The sequence below is a fragment of the Erpetoichthys calabaricus genome, chromosome 3 (genome assembly GCF_900747795.2).
Source record: "Erpetoichthys calabaricus chromosome 3, fErpCal1.3, whole genome shotgun sequence".
NCBI classification, from domain to species: domain Eukaryota; kingdom Metazoa; phylum Chordata; class Cladistia; order Polypteriformes; family Polypteridae; genus Erpetoichthys; species Erpetoichthys calabaricus.
The window spans coordinates 34,799,683-34,820,469 of record NC_041396.2 but is presented as its reverse complement, the minus strand read 5'-3'; the positions used below and the strand labels follow the sequence as shown (position 1 = coordinate 34,820,469).

Sequence of the window (20,787 nt, the reverse complement as noted above, 5' to 3'; positions counted from 1 at the left end):
ATATGGTTTGGCTGTGGGACAGAAAAAGAAAAGAATTTCACAGCGTAGTGGGAAGAATGGCAGCAGAAGTTGACAGGCTCTGCAGCAACACCTTTGACCAAGATGGAGGTCACACTATGACGTGAAAGGGATGCCCTCACAGACACTACCCTGCCACTTTCACCCAAGCTATACACACGACGGTATCTCCCAAATTCCCAGGTACATGACAGCTTTCATTTACACATCTATTTAAATTAGAAATGTGCTTTCTCATTGCAGAAACAGGAGCTGAAAAGCAAAACTACTCAGAAAGCAGACCGATAAAAAATAGTGGGGTCATCCTCCAAGTATGTTGGTATGCTTTGATTACTTTGAAGTAAAAAGAAAGCTCATGATTAGTTATTAACATTAAAACAAATTGCTGAAGTATTATTGGGGAAGCAGAACAGTGTAAATTTACTTTGGAGTGTGTGCACTGGATGTTGGAGGGTTGCTTCAGTTTACTGAAGTCAAGAGACCAGTTTTGACAGAGGTCAGTCCACCCAATTGCAAAAAGATGAAAAGCATGAAAATACTGAGTTTGTGAATATTCTCCATTCAACTATCTCTTATTCAAACCTGCTTTTTCCAACACAAGGCCACAAGAGAGCTGGAACTTTACCCAAGATGCATTAGGAAAACCACAGGAATCGGCCCTAACAGGGATACTGGTCTGTAACAGGGCACACTCACGTCCCACCACAAAGTCTCAATTAATCTTAAACTAGCTGTAACAGCACATCCTTCCATGCATGGATAAGAGGCTGTAAAATTGGACGGATGCACAGGACCTAATGCAGTAAGCACAAAAGAAATGATAGAATATGAGGGTAATTCAAAAAGTAAAGGCAATTTGAAAATGATGCGGTTACCACAACAGGCAGAAGCTGATGCAATACAACATGTTCACGATGGCTTATGGGTAGTTTGAACAAACACAGTGCCGAGCTCTGCCATTAGTGTAGCTGAAGCCAAGGTCAAATGAACATTGACACTCTGCTGAGGGATTGCACCATTGTTGAACAACGCACCCTAGTGAGATTTCTTTGGGCGGAAGGAGTGCAACCTACTATAATTCACTGAAGGATACTGGCTTGTGCAGATCAGTTAAGTTCTTTTGGTACCGATTTTGCACAAACTTTACAGTACCCCAAGACATGATGGCATTTGCAGGTCCATGACTGATATCCAAAATTGCAGCAACAGCAGATCATGTAATCTGTCAGTCTTCTCTGATGAAAACATTCACAATGTTGATATGGGCTTGTGTGCGTGATGTTGATGGTCAACCAGATCAAGGATTTCAATATGAAAATGATATCATGAAGTGAATGTATTCTGTGTGGCAATCGCTGTCTGCGGCTCCTCTCAGTGCAGGAGGAAGTCAGTTTAAGAATCACGTAGAGATTAACAACTGGGTTGGGGAACACTTAATACGAAACATTTAGTGTGCAACATTAGTTACAGTATGATGGGGTTGGAGAAAATCTAGTAAATTAAACATTTTAGATGAAGTTTTCAACATGGCAAAGTTAAACTAGAGAGAGAAAAAACAAGGGTTTAAAGTGGAGATGTCGACTTTAATCTCGACATAAACGGCGAGAATAAAGTGGAAATGTCAAGAATAAAGTTGACGTCGACTTTTTATTCGCCTTTTTTTTTCTTCACTGAGTCCGTATTTTTTTTTCTTCCCCATGACCCTAATATGCTTCCATAAATACCTGCTTATGTTACTATTATTATTATTATTATTATTATTATTATTATTCCCACAGTATTATAAACATTTATTACCAAAAAATTTCAATGATTATTTTAACAGTCTGATCACTAAATAAATGCAGGCTGCTGTGTTCTATCTTTGTATTCTCTGAGAGTTTTAGCGGTATTAACAACAGTATTTCATTTTCTTAACAGATCATGTGTTTTGTTCAGAAATCACCCAAACCACTGTTATACCTCAAGCTTCTTCAGAAAATTCAAGTAGCCCATCTAGCGGGCAAGTCTTCATACCCCCGAAGGAAGACAGTCCAGCATCTACCACAGAAACAACAACAGTTCCTTCTAAATCAGAAAGCATGGTTAGCAAAACTGATCCCACAGGTGAATATCTTTTTTTGTTATTTTAGATTAAGACCTTTATACTGTTCACCACTCCTCATGTATGACACTATAATCCATCATTTTACATGTGGCCTCTTCAAAGGCTATGGAAAAGAATACAAGGAGTGCAAACCCAGTGGCAAATTAGGTGGAATGTACTGTATTCTCCCTTAACACATAACCAGATCCTCATTGGCTGTGGATGTGACCTAATAATGCAACAATCAGGCTGCAGCTTTCAAGGCACTATCAGCAGACACTACTGTCAAAATGCCAGCAGGGAGGCCATACTGTTAATGGCCCTTCTTGCAACCGAGCACTCATTTAGAAGGAATACAGTGCCCACATATGCACTGTGAGGTTTCACTTAGTGATGCCTAGCAGTCTTAATTAACTGCTTCAAATCCATTTCTTTGGAATGTTTTTAAATATCAAAGCAAAGTTTCAGCTAAATGTCCAGCTGATTAGTGCAAAACATTCTTACACATCAGCTATTTTTTATGAAGTGATATCTAATATATAATGTGGCTCCATTGTGAATGAAATGTGGATGTGATGCTACAAATCAAGAAAAAGCTTGGTCACAGAGCAGGACTTGAGATTAGCTACTTATGAATACAGAAGTCCCTTATGCACAAAAGAAGGGTGGTGATCAGGGCTGTGGACTCGGTGCACAAAACGTTTGATGTCAGCTCTGACTCTAGCTTCTAAATTTATGGTACCAATAACTCCGATTCCAACTCTTGAATTTCTGGTACCATTGACTCTGACTCTTGACTCCTCTGTTTATAATTAGACTAATATATTTACTACAGTATGTTGATTGAAAGCACACAACATACAAGATACAAGACAATTCATTACTGATAGCATGAATCATCAGGCTACTTTTTATTACCCTAACCTGCTAAAGTTTGGGTTTTAAAGCTGTAGCAACACTGTTGTGGCTTACAAACAAAGAACAACATTAAGCATAACAATAAACTTACAAAATTAAAAAACAGAAGCTATATTTTTATCAGAAGTCTGGAAGAATATCTAGTTTAATTGAATCCGCATATGTGATCATGCATTTTGCTGAAGACCTCGTGTTGAGTAGCACCAGAAAAAAGGAAGTGGAGAGAGAGTTTGAAGAATGGAGAAGGGCTTTGGGAGACAGAGGGTTTGAAGATACATAGGAAGAAGACAAAATATATGAGATTTAATGATGAGGTTGAAGTAGTATGGACATGTGATGAGGAGAGACAATGAATATGTGGGCAAAAGAGTGATGGGAATGGAAGTACTGTATAGGGGAAAATAAAATGATGGAGGCCAAAGCAGAGATGGATGGATGAAGTAAAAGAAGATCTGAATGAAAAGGGTTTGACTAGCGGGGAAGTGTAGGACCGAGCAGTTGGGAGAAGGCTGATTAAGCACATCAACAGAAGTTGGAAACGATGAAGAGGAAGAAGAAGAATCAGCATATGTGAAATTGGAAATATGAACACAATATATTAGAATTTACATTTAGTCATAGAGTCAGAGTTGGTACATTTTTACTGACTCCAACTCCATAGCAATGATGGTGATATCACACCTATTGCATCCATCCATCCTTTGAAACCATCACCTACTGCAGAGAAAGAGGACAAGACAGAAACCAACTTAGAGTATACTCATATCAGACTAGTTTAAAGCTGGGAAAAACTGCATTTTTCTGGGAGGAGAAAATGGAGAAACACCACATTAAAGAGAAAAGAACATGTCCACTGCTCAAAGGTGACAAGAATAAAACCTACTAGTATGGTGTCACCTAGACTGCATTACAAAAAGAAATCTGATTTACTGAATTTGACTTGTTCACCTATAAAAGGTTGCTCAATAATAGAATAACGTATTGTAATGAGAAATGTCAGAGTCAGCTTCAGACTCATTTAAAGAAGCTCATTATTTTTTTTTCAAGGAGCATATTGGGCATCTGGACACAGTACTCCAAAATATGGTGGTACAAAATAAATGCATTTAATTCTGCCAGACAAATTTATAGTCATCAGTACACTTAACATACATGTCTTTAGGATAGGGGAAGAAAACCAGACTACTCAGTTTATGACATAACTAGGACATGGGAAGAACATATAAACTCTGCATAAACAATGATCAGGCCAAGATCTGAACCTAGTCTCCTGAAGTTGTGCAACAGCAGCAGCAGCACTGAACACTGTACTACTCTGCTATCCTATATAAATACATATCTGGGATTAAGGTACACCAATATTTGGCCCAAAGATGTAGCATCAGTAGGCAAATTATTAATTTGGTGTCCCACAATCTGGTCACTGTGACAGCGCTTAACATTTTAGTACTAATCCACATTTGGGGTATCTCTTCTTCTATTAGTTATAAACTGTAATGAAACAGATAAGAAAGATTCAGTTTACATCCACACTAATATGGTTTTACTTAAAAACGGTGTTTTTAAATTAAAATGATATCTGTCCACACTAGCATTTACAAAAATATCTTTCTCCACACTAACACGACCGTAAACGCATATACCATAGACATTCGCCTACACTGGGCATGTGCACATTGGCATAAAAAACCATGAAGGGATGGGAATGGTGATGAACACAGAATTTACAGCAAAATTATATAACCTGTTAGCCTTCTTAATGGCTTCTGTACACTGTCTAGCAGTTGATAGTGTCCAGTCCACTACGACTACTAAATCTTTCTCATAAGGTGTACTCTCAATTTTCAGACCTCCCATTGTGTATTTAACCCTCAGATTTTTACTTCCTATGTGTAATACTTTACATTTAGTGACATTAAACTTCATCTGCCACAAATCTACCCAAGCCTGTATGCTATCCAAGTCCCTCTGTAATGAAGCAATGGATTCTAAAATCTCTGCAGTTCCACTTAGCTTGGAATTATCTGCAAACTTAATCAGCTTCTAACTTATATTCCTATCCAAATCATTTATATACAGTATATTAAACATTGAATTTGCAGCAACATACATCTTAATCTCTCCCCTGACTAATGGGTAAACCCATCTACGGTTTTTTTCAAAATTAGTGAAGTTAGTCTTCACTCATCTTGCCTTTAGACACATTTTTTTCTAATAACAAATGACTTTTAAAGTTAATACCAGAAGTATGGGTCACAGAAGTGAATCACTTCCACAGTTACAGTAGAAGCCTTACATAGAACTTCATGGATACTAGCTTGCCATTACACCAAACAATACCTTTGACCATACATATATATATATATATATATATATATATATATATATATACACACACACACACATACATACACAATGCCCTCCATAATGATAAAAAGTGTTGTGATTTCCACATGGAGTAAATATATGCAAATACCCTTAAATTAAAGTCTGCAATGAGCACTTTAATCATTTCTGATTTGTACTTTTAAACCATGGGGCAGAGGGGTAAATCAAGAAAAATTATGTGATTGTATATATCCATCCATCCATCCATCCATTTTCCAACCCGCTGAATCCGAACACAGGGTCACAGGGGTCTGCTGGAGCCAATCCCAGCCAACACAGGGCACAAGGCAGGAACCAATCCTGGGCAGGGTGCCAACCCACCGCAGGATTGTATATATATTATATATACATATACATATATATATATATATATATATATATATATATATATATATATATATACATCCATCCATCCATTTTCCAACCCGCTGAATCCGAATACAGGGTCACAGGGGTCTGCTGGAGTCAATCCCTCCCAGGCAGGGCGCCAACCCACCACAGGACACACACACACACCAAGCACACACTAGGGCCAATGTAGAATCGCCAATCAACCTAACTTGCATATCTTTGGACTATGGGAGGAAATTTTATATATTCACGGCATTCGTAGTCTGAATCACAATCTGATTGTATGGGTGGTTACCTACCAGGTAACGCTTGTGGTTGGTCAGCAAGTCGGCTAACATCCGCCACGATGCCCTCAGTTGTGAGAAGCAGATCATAAAATGGTTGAAATAGTTTACTGTCAAATAATGCAAAGAGTACGCGACTCGTGTTTTGCCCTAATTCTGGGCTCATCAGCTGTACACACTCTATTGCAGTCCCTCTCGGGAATCGAACCTCAGACGTCAACGCTAGGGGCAAAGCCCCTAACGTTGCGCCACGGCGTAGAGTGTGTACACCTGATGAGCCCAGAATTAGGGCGAAACACGTGTCGCGTACTCTTTGCATTATTTGACAGTACACTATTTCAACCATTCTATGATCTGCTTCTCACAACTGAGGGCATCGTGGCGGATGTTAGCCGACTTGCTGACCAACCACAAGCGTTACCTGGTAGGTAACCACCCATACAATCAGATTGTGATTCAGACTACGAATGCTGTGAATGTAATTACCCCGATCTACATGCTGTCAAATAAACGAACCACACGCCGTGGCGCAACGTTAGGGGCTTCGCCTCTAGCGCTGACGTCCGAGGTTCGATTCCCGAGAGGGAGTGCAGTAGAGTGTGTACGGCTGATGAGCCCAGAATTAGGGCGAAACACGTGTTGCGTACTCTTTGCATTATTTGACAGTAAACTATTTCAACCATATATATATACAGTATATATATATATATATATATATATATATATATATATATATATATATATATATATATATATATACACACATACACACACATACAGTATATGTGTATATATACAGTGGTGTGAAAAACTATTTGCCCCCTTCCTGATTTCTTATTCTTTTGCATGTTTGTCACACAAAATGTTTCTGATCATCAAACACATTTAACCATTAGTCAAATATAACACAAGTAAACATAAAATGCAGTTTGTAAATGGTGGTTTTTATTATTTAGGGAGTAAAAAAAATCCAAACCTACATGGCCCTGTGTGAAAAAGTAATTGCCCCCTGAACCTAATAACTGGTTGGGCCACCCTTAGCAGCAATAACTGCAATCAAGCGTTTGCGATAACTTGCAATGAGTCTTTTACAGCGCTCTGGAGGAATTTTGGCCCACTCATCTTTGCATTCTCCTTCAGGATTTTTGGTAGACAGTAGAATTCATGGTTCCATCTATCACAGCAAGCCTTCCAGGTCCTGAAGCAGCAAAACAACCCCAGACCATCACACTACCACCACCATATTTTACTGTTGGTATGATGTTCTTTTTCTGAAATGCTGTGTTCCCTTTACGCCAGATGTAACGGGACATTTGCCTTCCAAAAAGTTCAACTTTTGTCTCATCAGTCCACAAGGTATTTTCCCAAAAGTCTTGGCAATCATTGAGATGTTTCTTAGCAAAATTGAGACGAGCCCTAATGTTCTTTTTGCTTAACAGTGGTTTGCGTCTTGGAAATCTGCCATGCAGGTCGTTTTTGCCCAGTTTCTTTCTTATGGTGGAGTCGTGAACACTGACCTTAATTGAGGCAAGTGAGGCCTGCAGTTCTTTAGACGTTGTCCTGGGGTCTTTTGTGACCTCTCGGATGAGTCATCTCTGCGCTCTTGGGGTAATTTTGGTCGGCCGGCCACTCCTGGGAAGGTTCACCACTGTTCCATGTTTTTGCCATTTGTGGAAAATGGCTCTCACTGTGGTTCGCTGGAGTCCCAAAGCTTTAGAAATGGCTTTATAACCTTTACCAGACTGATAGATCTCAATTACTTCTGTTCTCATTTGTTCCTGAATTTCTTTGGATCTTGGCATGATGTCTAGCTTTTGAGATGCTTTTGGTCTACTTCTCTGTGTCAGGCAGCTCCTATTTAAGTGATTTCTTGATTGAAACAGGTGTGGCAGTAATCAGGCCTGGGGGTGGCTACGGAAATTGAACTCAGGTGTGATACACCACAGTTAGGTTATTTTTTAACAAGGTGGCAATTACTTTTTCACACAGGGCCATGTAGGTTTGGATTTTTTTTCTCCCTAAATAATAAACACCATCATTTAAAAACTGCATTTTGTGTTTACTTGTGTTATATTTGACTAATGGTTAAATGTGTTTGATGATCAGAAACATTTTGTGTGACAAACATGCAAAAGAATAAGAAATCAGGAAGGGGGCAAATAGTTTTTCACACCACTGTATATATATATATATATACACATATACTGTACTGGGCTCCCTTGCTTAAAATGTCTTTTACTGAGAACAGCTAAGTGAGCAGCAGATGAACTGATTACCAAAAGGCATAAAGTTATAACACATTTCTTTTAATATTTTAAAACAGATTATATTTTTAATTCCAACATTCACAAGAACAAAATACCAAAAAAATGAAAAGGGCCTAAAGCAAAAGTTTGGGCACTCGACAAGGTCAGTACTTAGTAACACCCCCTTTGGCAAGTAGCACAGCTTGTAAACGCTTTTTGTAGCCAGCTGAGGATGTTTAAGTTCTTACTTGGGGTATTTTTACCCATTCACCCTTGCAAAAGTCTTCTAATTCTGCAAGATTCTTGGGCTGTCTTGCATATACTGCTCTTCAGAGGTCTATCCACAGATTTTCAATGATGTTTAGTTCAGGAGACTGTGAGGGCCACGAGAAAACCGTCAGCCTGCGCCTCTTGTGGTATTCCATTATAGATTTTGAGGTGTGTTTCAGATCATTATTTTGTTGTAGGGCCCACATTTCTACAGATAGTGTGATGTTTGCTTCCAGAATTTCCTGGCATTGATTTGAATTCATTCTTCCTTCTACCAGTGACATGTTCCCTGTGCCATTAGGTGCAACACAAGCCCAAAGCATGACCAATCCACTGCCATGCTTAATAGTTGGAGAGGTGTTATTTTCCTTGAATTTGACACCTCTTTTTCTCGAAACTTATCTTTACACATTGTGGCCAAAAAGGTCTATTTTGACTCTAAATGCATCAGACTTGTTTAGATGTTCATTTGCAAACTCCAGGCACTGAATTTTGTGTCTAGGATGCAGGAAAGGTTTTCTTCTGCTGACTCTGCCATGAAGGTCATATTCATTCAGGTGACGCTTCACAGTACACCACCACTCCAGAGTCTGCTAAATCTTCCTGAAGGTGTTTTGCAGTAAAACTGGGGTTTTTATTTGCCTTTATAGCACTCCAAAGGGCAGTTCTGTCAGAAAGTTTTCTTGGTCTTCCAGACCTCAACTTGACCTCCACCATTCCTGTTAACTGCCATTTCTTAATAACATTACGAACAGAGGGAACAGCTACCTGAAAACGCTTTCCTATCTCCTTGTAGCCTTCTCCTGCTTTGTGAGTACCAATTATTTTATTTTTCAGAGAGTGCTAGGCAGCTGCTTTGAGGAGCCCATGGCTGCTGATTGTTGAGACAAGGTTTGAGGAGTCAGAAAATTTAAACAGCTTTGAAATTTGAATCACCTGGGATTTCCTAACAATGACTGTGAACAAGCCATAGCCGTTAAGAGTTAATAAAGGTCTGAGACCTTGAGAAACATTATCTGAGACCTCAGATACAGTATCTTAGGGGGCCCAACATTTTGCATGATGCTCCTTTCCTTTTTTCACTGTACAATTGTAAAAAAAAATAACAGTACAGTAATCATGCATAAAATGCTGAAAAAAATGTGTTAACTTTAACTTTATGCCTTTTGGTGATCAGTTTCATCTTCTGCTCACTTAACAATTCACAGTAACAGACATTTTAAGCAAGGGAGCCCAAACATTTGCGTAGTAGTGAAACAGGACATAGAGGAGGACCCCACCCAGCTCCCTACTCCTGACATCATGCTTCCCCCTCCCCTTGGCCCTCAGCCTCTGTCTCAGATAAGCGCAAATATATCTCTTCAGCAAGCGAACTATGATTCTTAGCATGATGACAGAAGTTGCAAAATCAACTGGAATGGTCAAGCAAATTATAGAAAAAAACCCAATCTAAATCCTTGAAGTAGTTCTCTCATGAAAAGCAGACGGACAGACAGACAGACGTTGGATTTTATACATATAGAGATGTATGTATGTGTGTATATATACACACTGTATATACTGTATATGATGTTTTGCATTTGGCTTTTGGAAAGTTGATCTTAGTGCCAGTCTTTGCCGGTTGCAGAGTAGTGTAGATGGTAACCTGTCAGGATATGCAACTTCTAGTCAGAAGGTATGTCACATTTGCTAACTTCAGTTCACAAATCTCGTCGCTAGCCCATATCAGTTTATCCAACTGAAAAAATCACTTAACATGTCAAATTTAGCAACTGTGTGCTGAATGATGTTCCAGGACAATTGTGTTCACTCCGTTTTCTTATAGTCAATAATGTGCTGCCAGATGGAGTAGGTGTTGTGTGAATGGTTAACAGAGATGGAGATTTCAGACAAAATCTCTGTTCTTTTTTAGTTTATCCATTCTGTCATAGAAAATAAAACATTAGGCATCAGACAGACAAGCTTCTCTTCTGTGAGGTCCAAAACACCCATTGTTCTCATTGCTGTGTTATATGCATTATCGTTCCTCATTGGTTGTCAGTTCTCATGCACAGAGTGGCTAATGACAAAATCAAACTTGTTATTTTAAAATGTTACCCTTCTTCAGCAGGTAACATGGCTAGTACAAGCAGTATATACTTCTACAGCAGTGGTGTTGTGCAGAAAAGGCCTGAGAGAGAAAAAGATAAAGCTCAGCTGATGTCACCAGGAAGTGTTCAGAAGTGGTATCTGCATTGCTGAGACTAGGAGTTCTCCTATTAGCACCTACTGTGAGCAGGATAGATAGATAGATAGATAGATAGATAGATAGATAGATAGATAGATAGATAGATAGATAGATAGATAGATAGATAGATAGATAGATAGATAGATAGATAGATAGATAGATAGATAGATAGATCTCACTGCCCATAACCAGCAGATCATCACAGTGCAAATCTTTCAGCTGAGATGCTTCATGGTGTAAGTCCATGGCAATTCACTTAGCAAAAAGGCTAGGATTTGTGCTGTGAACAGGTGGAGTGTAGTGGAGACGCTGTAGACAAAAGCGGGGGCTGGAACAGAGAGAAATCAGCTGACAACACTATGAATATGCTCCTCTCGCCGTGTTCAGAAACGATCTCTACATGGCCGACTAAATAAGCACTCGATTTGGCTCACAATACAAAGCAATCACCTCTGAGTCAGATGCTGCAGGTTTGCAGAACATCACTGGCAGTTCACTACAGTGCAGATCTTCAAATTGTGATGCTTTGTGTGTCAAGTTTACAGCAGTTCAGCTGCTTACCCCATGTAGGCCTGAAAGCTCTCATTACTCATCCACAGCACACTCTCCTGCTGCCTTTTCTTTAGTTTTTATTTTTTGCATGCTGCACTACTTGATTTGCCCTCTTTGAAATGCTTTCCAGTTCATCACATTACATATACAAACTCTACGTCAATGCTTTACAGTTTGTGTTATTGTTTTTATTATTTTATTCTTGACTCAGAATTGTCTTCTGAATCTTGTTTATAATAAGGATATGTATTGCAATATTCCAAATATTAATTAACTACTGAACTGTATTTCTAGGCACAGTATAATCAGATATCCATCTTATTCTCTATCAGATATGCATGAAAAAACAACCAGCTCATCAGTTCCTACAGTGAGAACAGAAGAACAGAACACAGGTTTATCTAATAAAGTCACCACTGGAATGACCACAATCGTCATGACCAGCACATCCACTGAGTCATCAACAGTTAGCACAAGTGAAACGATAATGACAAGTGCAGAAACAATCAGCCCTGAACAAAGTACACAAGGAGAAGAGGACTTCATTACGGTAACAAGAATTTTTTTTTTTTTTTCTTCTGTTATAAAGAAACTCCATAGAGTCACTTTATCTCAATATTCTCTTATCAGGGCCAGTGTTTTTTTTTAAATCTGAATACTTCAAATTCAGTATATATAAGAAGGTTTCAGGCTAATCCTTATAGGAAGCTGGTTTCAAATAATGTTTTTGACTGTCATAATTTACAAGTTCATGTGCTGGATGTGCTGACCCTTTATAACAGGGGTCCCCAACTCTGGTCCTGGAGGGCCCCAGTGGCCGTAGGTGTTCATTCTAACCCTGTTTTTAATTAGTGCACTGCTTTTGCTGCTAATTAACTTCCTTTGAATTTATTTTAATTGACTTGTTTTTTAAGATGTTACCCTGAATTTCATCATCATTCCTCTGAATTGCTTCATTTCTTTCTTTAAACGGCACCCAAACAGAAATGAAATGTGAAGTGAGTGAGCCAGCAGAAGATCAGCTAAGTCAGGCCTCAAACTCCAACCAATTTCACTCCAACCAGTTGCTTAATCAGGTGCCAATTCTTGCTGTTAATTAAACCCGTTCTTTAATTCCATGGTTTGTTGCTGCTCTCATTGTGCCATAGCAGACATTTCCAAAATTGTTGATTTTCTCTTTTCTAAGATGACTCTTAAAATGTTTTGGGGGCCTAAGCAGATCAACATTCCTGAGACCTTCACATTTCTTTATTTTCAGATGTATGATGGACAAAGTTTGCTGGTCATGTTTTGGCTCATTTTGTATCTCATTATTGTTCGGCTGCTAATTAAGGGAAAAGAAACAATTCAGGGGTCCGAGTCTTCAAGAGCAAGTCAATTACATTGAATTCAAAAGAAGTTAATTAGGAGTAAAAACAGGTCACTGATTAAGAAAAGGGTTAAAATGAAAACCTGCCGCCACTGCGGCACTCCAGGACTGGAGTTTGAGATCCCTGCTTTATAGTTTCTGAAATGTTTTTGTCTTTTTCTTCAATCAATCAAAATGCACCAATGGATGTTTGAAATCTGGGTGAAAAATTAAGTATGTGTTAAGTGTATATTTGTTTTACTGAAAACACTGGACAACAACAAATTTGTTTCCTAAATAGTTTTGGGTGTATCTTATTGTTTCTGTCTTGCTGATGATCTTCTCACAAAAATGCATCATTTTATTGCAATTGCCAATTTTTCTTATTGCCTTTCAAACTGTAAGCATATATAGACAGTACAACAAATCTCAACAGGACATTTGTGGTGCTCTACAAGTAGTGGCACTGCTACTAGGAAAGCAGGTCAGACATATCAAATACTGCAAATGGGACAGCCATGCTGACGAGACTCATTACATTTTAAAAAATGGCCACAGGTTTCAGAGTAGAAAAGTGTGACACATAAGCCACTTGTTGACCCAACAAAAATATTTCTGCCTCTTCATATAACACTTCGAGTAATGAAAAAGTTTGTAAAAGCGATGAACAAGAAAGGTGAAGGATTTTGATACTTGAGAGAGATGTTTTCACAAATAAATGATCTTGAGATTAAGGAAGGCATTTGTATTAGTTAACCAATCAGACACATCATCAATGACAAGTGGTTTGATGATCTGCTAGAGTAGCAGGAGGAAATTGCATGAAAGGTTTTCAAGAATGTTGTTCAGAGTTTACTTCCCAACTACCAATTACTGAACTAATGTATGTCCAGCTGGTTCACAATATGCTTCAAGTATACAAAACCATAAAGTTGCTCAAGATTCATTTTCTATATCGTGACCAATGGGGGTGCTACTAAGCCCCAAACCCCAAACACAAGTGCACCAAAACAGTCCCTGGTCCAAAACATGTATTGTTTAATTCAAGAAATTACCTTTTTACAGGTTTCTTTCCAGTGAACACAATAATATACAATTGAATTTTGCTACTTACTATCTCTCCACCTCTCCGATGCAGCCTTGCCCAGCCCCTCCCAACTCCTGGCTCTCTTTCCTAGGTGGAGTAGCTTTCTTTAATTAGGACCCAAAAGTATCATAGTATTAGACGAAGGAAGCACTTCCAGGTCAGGTGGAAAACCCACAAAACAGGGAGGTCTTTCCATGGCAGCACTCCCTGGCGGCACCCATGGACTGGGCTGCCCTTCCGGACCACAATCAGCTCCCAACATTCCCTGTGGGCATCCATACTGGGAACATGCTAGAGGAACAATGCCATCTACTGTAGCTGCTCTTGCTGGACAGTCTCCTGCCAACCATTCATTATTCTTTCACCCCATTTGGGATATAAACTGAGAACAACTTGGCCATTACACTCTGACAGAAGTGAACAACATGATGTGCCAGGCCTCACTCAGTAGTAACCTCTTCTACAGTTCTCTGTATCTCTAATGTGTCCAAAGGTTCCGCCCACTATGGAAAGTTGCTAAAATGAATAAACTCTGTTTTATTAGCCACCACTTTCAGGTGCAAAACCCACCCTTATTCCCCACTATAGCCCTGTGCATTTCATACAAGCAGTTAAAAATATATATCTAAGCAAACAATTGTTCTTGACAGATAAAAGATATTGTATTGCCATAAAGGAACCATTTGCACGGAATCTGATTTGGTGTCCTAGCTCCTGTTCCTCAGTGTCCCCTCAATGCTCTTGACCAAATGTGCCAAGGGATCTGAAGTAAAATCTATAATAGAAAAACCAGAGGAATGTCAGACACTGAGGAGGCAATAAAACAATTCAAGATGACTAGGACAGGTTTCAGAACTGGACGAACACTTGCATAATGGAATTTATTATAGAAAAGTGGAAAGTGCTATACATGGGGCAAAGGAACTTCAATTATAAATACAAGACGGGAGACACTGTCATACATGAAGCAATTCTGAAAAGGATTTAGAAGTTTATTATGACACATTTTCATCATCTAAGCAATGCAATTAAGCTAATAAAAAGGCAAGTAAAATGTTAGGTTATACTGTAAAAACTGTTCAGACTATACAGTATAATGCACTAGAGAGACTGCATCTGGAGTAATGTGTGCAGTTCTGTCACCACATTACAAGAAAGACGTAGCAGCACTTGAAGCTGTGCAGAGGAGAGCAACCAGGTGCATCTGGGGACTTAAGGACATGCCATACCATGACAAACTCAAAGAATCAAACCTGCTTAGTCTCGAGCTGAAGAGACTGTGTGGGGACCTAATCCAGAGCTTTAAAATACTCAAAAATAGATCCACTAGAATTCTTTCTGCTTATTGGTGAATCACACACTTGAGGACACCTGTGGAAATTAAAGGGAAGTGCATTTAGAACTGAAGCCAGGAAGTTCTTCTTTACACAGAGTTATGGGAATCTGGAACAAACATCTAAGACATGTAGATGAAGCAGAAACCTGAACAACCTTTAAGAAGGACCTGGATGAGATATTGGGATGGACTGAATGGTCTCCTTTCATTTCTCAGATTTGTTATGTTCTTATGAAGCTTATAGAAATAAAACATCAAATAAGAAGCACTGTAGACAGCATGATGTGATAGCCAAGGAAATTGACTTTAAACTTCAAGACAGATGATATGATTCCTGCTTCCTACTCATATATTGCCAATTTGATTATTCCTTAATGTCCACGCAGATCACTGCAATCATCTCATCAGCACCTGTTGGTGGTTCCGCAGTCAGGTCTAAAAACAAAGGGTGATTGTGATTTTTCTTGCGCAGTACCCAAGTTATGGAACACATTACCTCTTAGCATCAGATCAGCCTCATCAATTATGCTTTTTAAATCTAGATTGAAAGCCTACTTGTTTCCTTTGACTTATAAATGATTTGTTAACGTGTTCTTTTATGTATGTTTGTATACATTACTTGTGTTGTAATATTTTATTTTTTTCTACTGTATATAGGCCTGTACAGCACATTGGTCAACCTCAGTTATTTTAAAATGTGCTTATTTAAATACAATTTTCTTACTTACTGGGCAGCACATAGTGCAGTGGTATTGCTGCTCCCTCGCAGAAAGGAGTCTCCAGGTCCTCCCTGTGTGTTTGCACGTTCTTCCCTGTCTCTGCATTGGTTTCTCCTCTGGCTGCTCTGGTTTCCTCCCACAGTCCAAAGACATGCAAGGTTAGGTGGATTAACAACATTAAATTGGCACATGCAGGTTAGGTGGATTGTGGTTGTGGTTGTTGTGTGTCTGCCCTTCGATGGACTGGCACCTTGTCCAGGGTTTGTTCCTGCCTTGCACCCTATGCTAGCCGGGATAGGCTCCAAGACCCCCGTGACCCTGTGCAGGAGCAAGCAGGTGGAAAAATTGCAGAAATACTTACTTACTCATTGCATACGTACTCACTCACTCACCTGCCTTTCTTACCTGTCTGTGCTCAATAATAAAAATACTTGTAAACTGTTTTATTGCATCCTAATGTTATAAATTGTCGTGGATAATGACATCGGCCAAATGTAAAATAATGATAATCAAAACAAAAAAACACAATCCATTATAGAAAGACACTATAGAAACTAAGGCACATTGGTTTGTTTATAAGGTATACAGTCAACCCAAGAATTATTGTCGGCTTTCCTGAAATTGGCCAAATATCCATCCATCCATCCATTTTCCAACCCGCTGAATCCGAACACAGGGTCACGGGGGTCTGCTGGAGCCAATCCCAGCCAACACAGGGCACAAGGCAGGAAACCATCCTGGGCAGGGTGCCAACCCACTGCAGGACACACACAAACACACCCACACACCAAGCACACACTAGGGACAATTTAGAATCGCCAATCCACCTAACCTGCATGTCTTTGGACTGTGGGAGGAAACCGGAGCGCCTGGAGGAAACCCACACAGACACGGGGAGAACATGCAAACTCCACGCTGGGAGGACCCGGGAAGTAAACCCAGGGCTCCTAACTGCGAGGCAGCAGCGCTACCACTGCGCCACCATGTCGCCCGGCCAAATATTAATGCGTTAAATAAATAGTAAATACAATGAGTCATAATCTCAGATTGAAACATATGAATCCAATTGAAACCACATGTGGTCTGAATTGAGGTCATTTCACAAGTAGGTCTTGAAATGATCTGCATGGAGGAGTTCTCCAAGATCCCTGCAAAAGTGTGCTCAGGCCTTGTCATACTTTACAGGAAAAAGCTCAGTGTGGATATCCACTCCTTTCCCAAATATTAATTATAGCAATCTATGTTGCAGTGAAGAAATAAATTACTCAATAAAATGTATTATGTTTGAAAAATATTGTATTTAAATAAAAGTTTACAGTTGTCCCAAATGTATGAGCCCAAGAATCATTGTACTGTATTTGTTGTTTATGATATATATTTATTTTTGCTTAGTTTCATGAAAAATGTCAATAATTCCAGAGTGGGCTATACATGCTTTACATTACTCTGTATATTATAGTACATAGACCAAACTATATGATAGTAAAGAATGTAAAACCCAAAATAAATATGTGAAAGTGCTCCATAATGGTGTCCAATAAACCTGTGAATAGCTAATCAAGTAACTTTTCATAGATCCATCCATCCATTCTCTTCCGCTTATCCGAGGTCGGGTCGCGGGGGCAGCAGCTTGAGCAGAGATGCCCAGACTTCCCTCTCCCTGGCCACTTCTTCTAGCTCTTCCGGGGGAATCCCAAGGCGTTCCCAGGCCAGCCGAGAGACATAGTCCCTCGAGTGTGTCCTGGGTCTTCTCCTGGGCCTCCTCCCGGTTAGACGTGCCCGGAACACCTCACCAGGGAGGCATCCAGAAGGCACCCTGATGAGATGCCCGAGCCACCTCATCTGACTCCTCTCGATGCTGCTCCCTCGCAGAAAGGAGTCCCCAGGTCCTCCCTGTGTGTAGTTTGCACATTCTTCCCCATGTCTGCATTGGTTTCTCCTCTGGCTGCTCTGGTTTCCTCCCACATAGAATGAAAGGAAAAGCTGCTAAAACAGACACATTTTGAAAACCTACACATTCTACTTTATGAAGAGCTTACCTGCCGAAAGCATTCCTACAAGTAAAGGACAAGCCAAAAATTTCAGAAAAGTGTCAAAATGCTACCGACACCATAGACTAGAAAACCTCTGTGATTCGGTCATTCAGATCAATCTTCTCTTTCTAACGAATCCGGCAGCTAAATGATGAGTGAGATTATGGTGGCACAGGGGCTTTTGCCCCTTGAACATGCTGCTTCTGTCCATCTGACTACAGCCTACTTACACATGTTCTGTTCTTTACTTTCAGTGCGCAGAAGATGCCATGCCCTTGAAGGATGCTGTGATGCTGAAGTTAAAGAGTGCTTCAAACTGTGTAAGTATGCCATTACATGCGACATTGTTTAGAGGTGAAGAGTGGTAAAGAAACTATCATGACCTCACACTGAAAGGATTTCTGGCAAAAAGAGTAAATACATGAGAATGCTTATACTATTTGTGGTGTGTGACACTGGTCTTCATTTTGGGAAAATTCCATTTCTGGACAAATACACTGTAAAAGTGTTAACACTTGAATTATTTATATAGTCCTAGATTAAACAGAACTCCTAAATATAATGGGAATCCAAAAAAACTATCCAGATTGTAAAGCATATATACTGTAGATGCTTGATACTTTAAAGTAGCACCAATGATCACAGATGTCTTTGTGCTCAAAATGGTAATCTATTGTCAGTACTAAGTGAGGGTCTTAGAATGGCTGCTCCTCCATGAAGGAAGCTCTGACCCCAGAGAGACTTTTCTTGTCACACGGGCTTCTACGGGGGTTGTCCTCTGTAAATCATTACTTAACATTTTAAACCTTTTGGAGCCTATTATCAGTGTTTTCAGGACCATCACCATCCATCCATCCATCCATCCATTATCCAACCTGCTATATCCTAACACAGGGTCACGGGGGTCTGCTGGAGCCAATCCCAGCCAACACAGGGCACAAGGCAGGAAACAAACCCTGGGCAGGGTGCCAGCCCACTGCAGGGACCATCACCATTATGGAATATAAAAGTTCTTTCATAAAACCATTTTTTGATAGTATTCATAAAAGGTAATACTCCAAGACGTCATGATAAAAATGGGTTTATGATCTGTAAATATTAATAGGGAACCTTCTCAAATTGCACCTGTGTTTATTTTTCAAGTGATAATCACTACATCAGTGAAGGTGTGCAATGATATTTCAATGAGAACACTTCCTTCTGGAAGGAAGAGGCGGGTGACGTCAGATGTGTTCTAGCCATCGGTCAACCAGTCTGCAGAGGGAGGAAGAGAGAAATGCAGCGGAGTGGTGGTAGAACTGTAGTCACTAGAGCCCTTCAGCTGTCCCCTATGTGTACACTCGTAACAATGTATTCATCTTTCCAAATACTTAAGAGTTTAGCTTTTTTGAAAATATTATTTTGGGATTTAGTGCTTTAACTAGTTAGCCCTAGAAAGTTTTTTTGCGGTAATTAAAAAAGGGGTCACAGATTTTAACCCCTATAACCCCTAGATTAACCCAATCCCTAATTTCTAAAGCTACTGCTGGATATTCATTAAAGCGTACAAATGTACAGCCTGTTTTAGCTGATGCCCACTTCATAATCAGCAATAGTAACAACATTAAGGAACAGTGAGATATTGTGTCTAAGCCCCTCCATGCTATGGCAGATGTTCCTTTGCACATTTTTGGTACAGTGGATCCAGAGAGTTTTCAGACCCCTTCACTTTCTGTACACTTTATTGTGCATAAATTTAAACTCAAATAAATAAATTTGCTTTTTTTGCCTTTCAGTTTGCACTCAGTAACTCAAAATGACAAAGTTAAAAAGTTTTCAGGAAGGTTTGCAAAGGTTTTAAAAATCAAACAGCTGTCCTTGCTTAAGGCATTCAATTGTATTAAAGTCACCAAAACCATAATGACATTTTACACAGTAAGTTTTTTTATTGACTCTATTGTTATGTTTGTTTTGCTATGTTGGTTTGGCAACCTCGCCATTAAGAATATAAACAACACTAGCAGTAAAATGATTGGCTGGCAGCGGCCCTCTGTCACTGAGCTGTTTCACAAACAGCTTAGAAAGACGGCCAATACAATTCTGTCACATGGTAGCCATGCTCTTTTTTTACCTAAATTTCACTTGTGGCCATCAGACTGCACATTTAGGTTCATAAGGGTAAACAGCAATAGATTTCAGTAATCTTTCATTTCCAGAGCTATAAGCATTTTGAATTCTGTAGCTAGTAGTGATGATGCTTAAATCTGAAATATTATTTAGTGTACAGTTAAAGGTAATTATTTTTCTTTGTACTAATCTTGAGTGCGTGTACTTATGATAACATTGGTTGTCAATGGTTGAGACTTGCTGCAAACAAATTACCCTCTGGGTTAATAAAGTCTAAACTAAGTCTAAGTCTAATTCATGTTCTGGCAGCACAGGACACATAGCAGGAACCTGTCCTAGAATCAGTGTCTGTCAGTCCCACAGGGCAAGTTTGGAATTGACAATTAAACATAAAGTGCAAGCTGTCAAAGCTGTGAGAGGAAAACCCATGAAGACACACAGAAAACATACAAACTGCACAAGTTGAACGTCCTAGCACTGGAATTTGAAGCCAGGATGCTTGATCTGCAGGGCACCAGTGATTATTAACCTTCTGCCTAATGTTGTTATTATTAATTCACAAGGTGTCAAACAAATGCCTTTGCTTCCAGTAACAATAGGTAAATGAATTTCCAGTCTCACAAGCTCTGTATACACAACGGCAAACCCCAGATTCCACCCACATTTCTTCCGCAGCCTCAGTAATGGGACACAGATGATTTAGCCTAGTGTAACATACGCCGCAGTAAACACAGCCTCGCTACTGACAAACAAGTGTGATTTGCTTCTACCCAGTGAGCGTCATCTCTATAAAAGCACAATTCTCATCAGGGAGGTCC

The 20,787-nt window shown here is 39.5% G+C and overlaps 1 protein-coding gene across 1 annotated transcript in view; it reads left to right on the top strand.

The window, feature by feature from the left end:
• Positions 1–20,787, top strand: part of LOC114647914 (hematopoietic progenitor cell antigen CD34-like) — a 77,131-nt gene that overhangs the window by 38,080 nt on the left and 18,264 nt on the right. Inside the window, exons 2-4 of the mRNA XM_028796617.2 lie at positions 1,939–2,124; positions 11,673–11,890; positions 18,118–18,183. Of these exons, the coding sequence (XP_028652450.1) occupies positions 1,939–2,124; positions 11,673–11,890; positions 18,118–18,183 (470 nt within the window). The remainder of the gene's footprint in view (positions 1–1,938; positions 2,125–11,672; positions 11,891–18,117; positions 18,184–20,787) is intronic.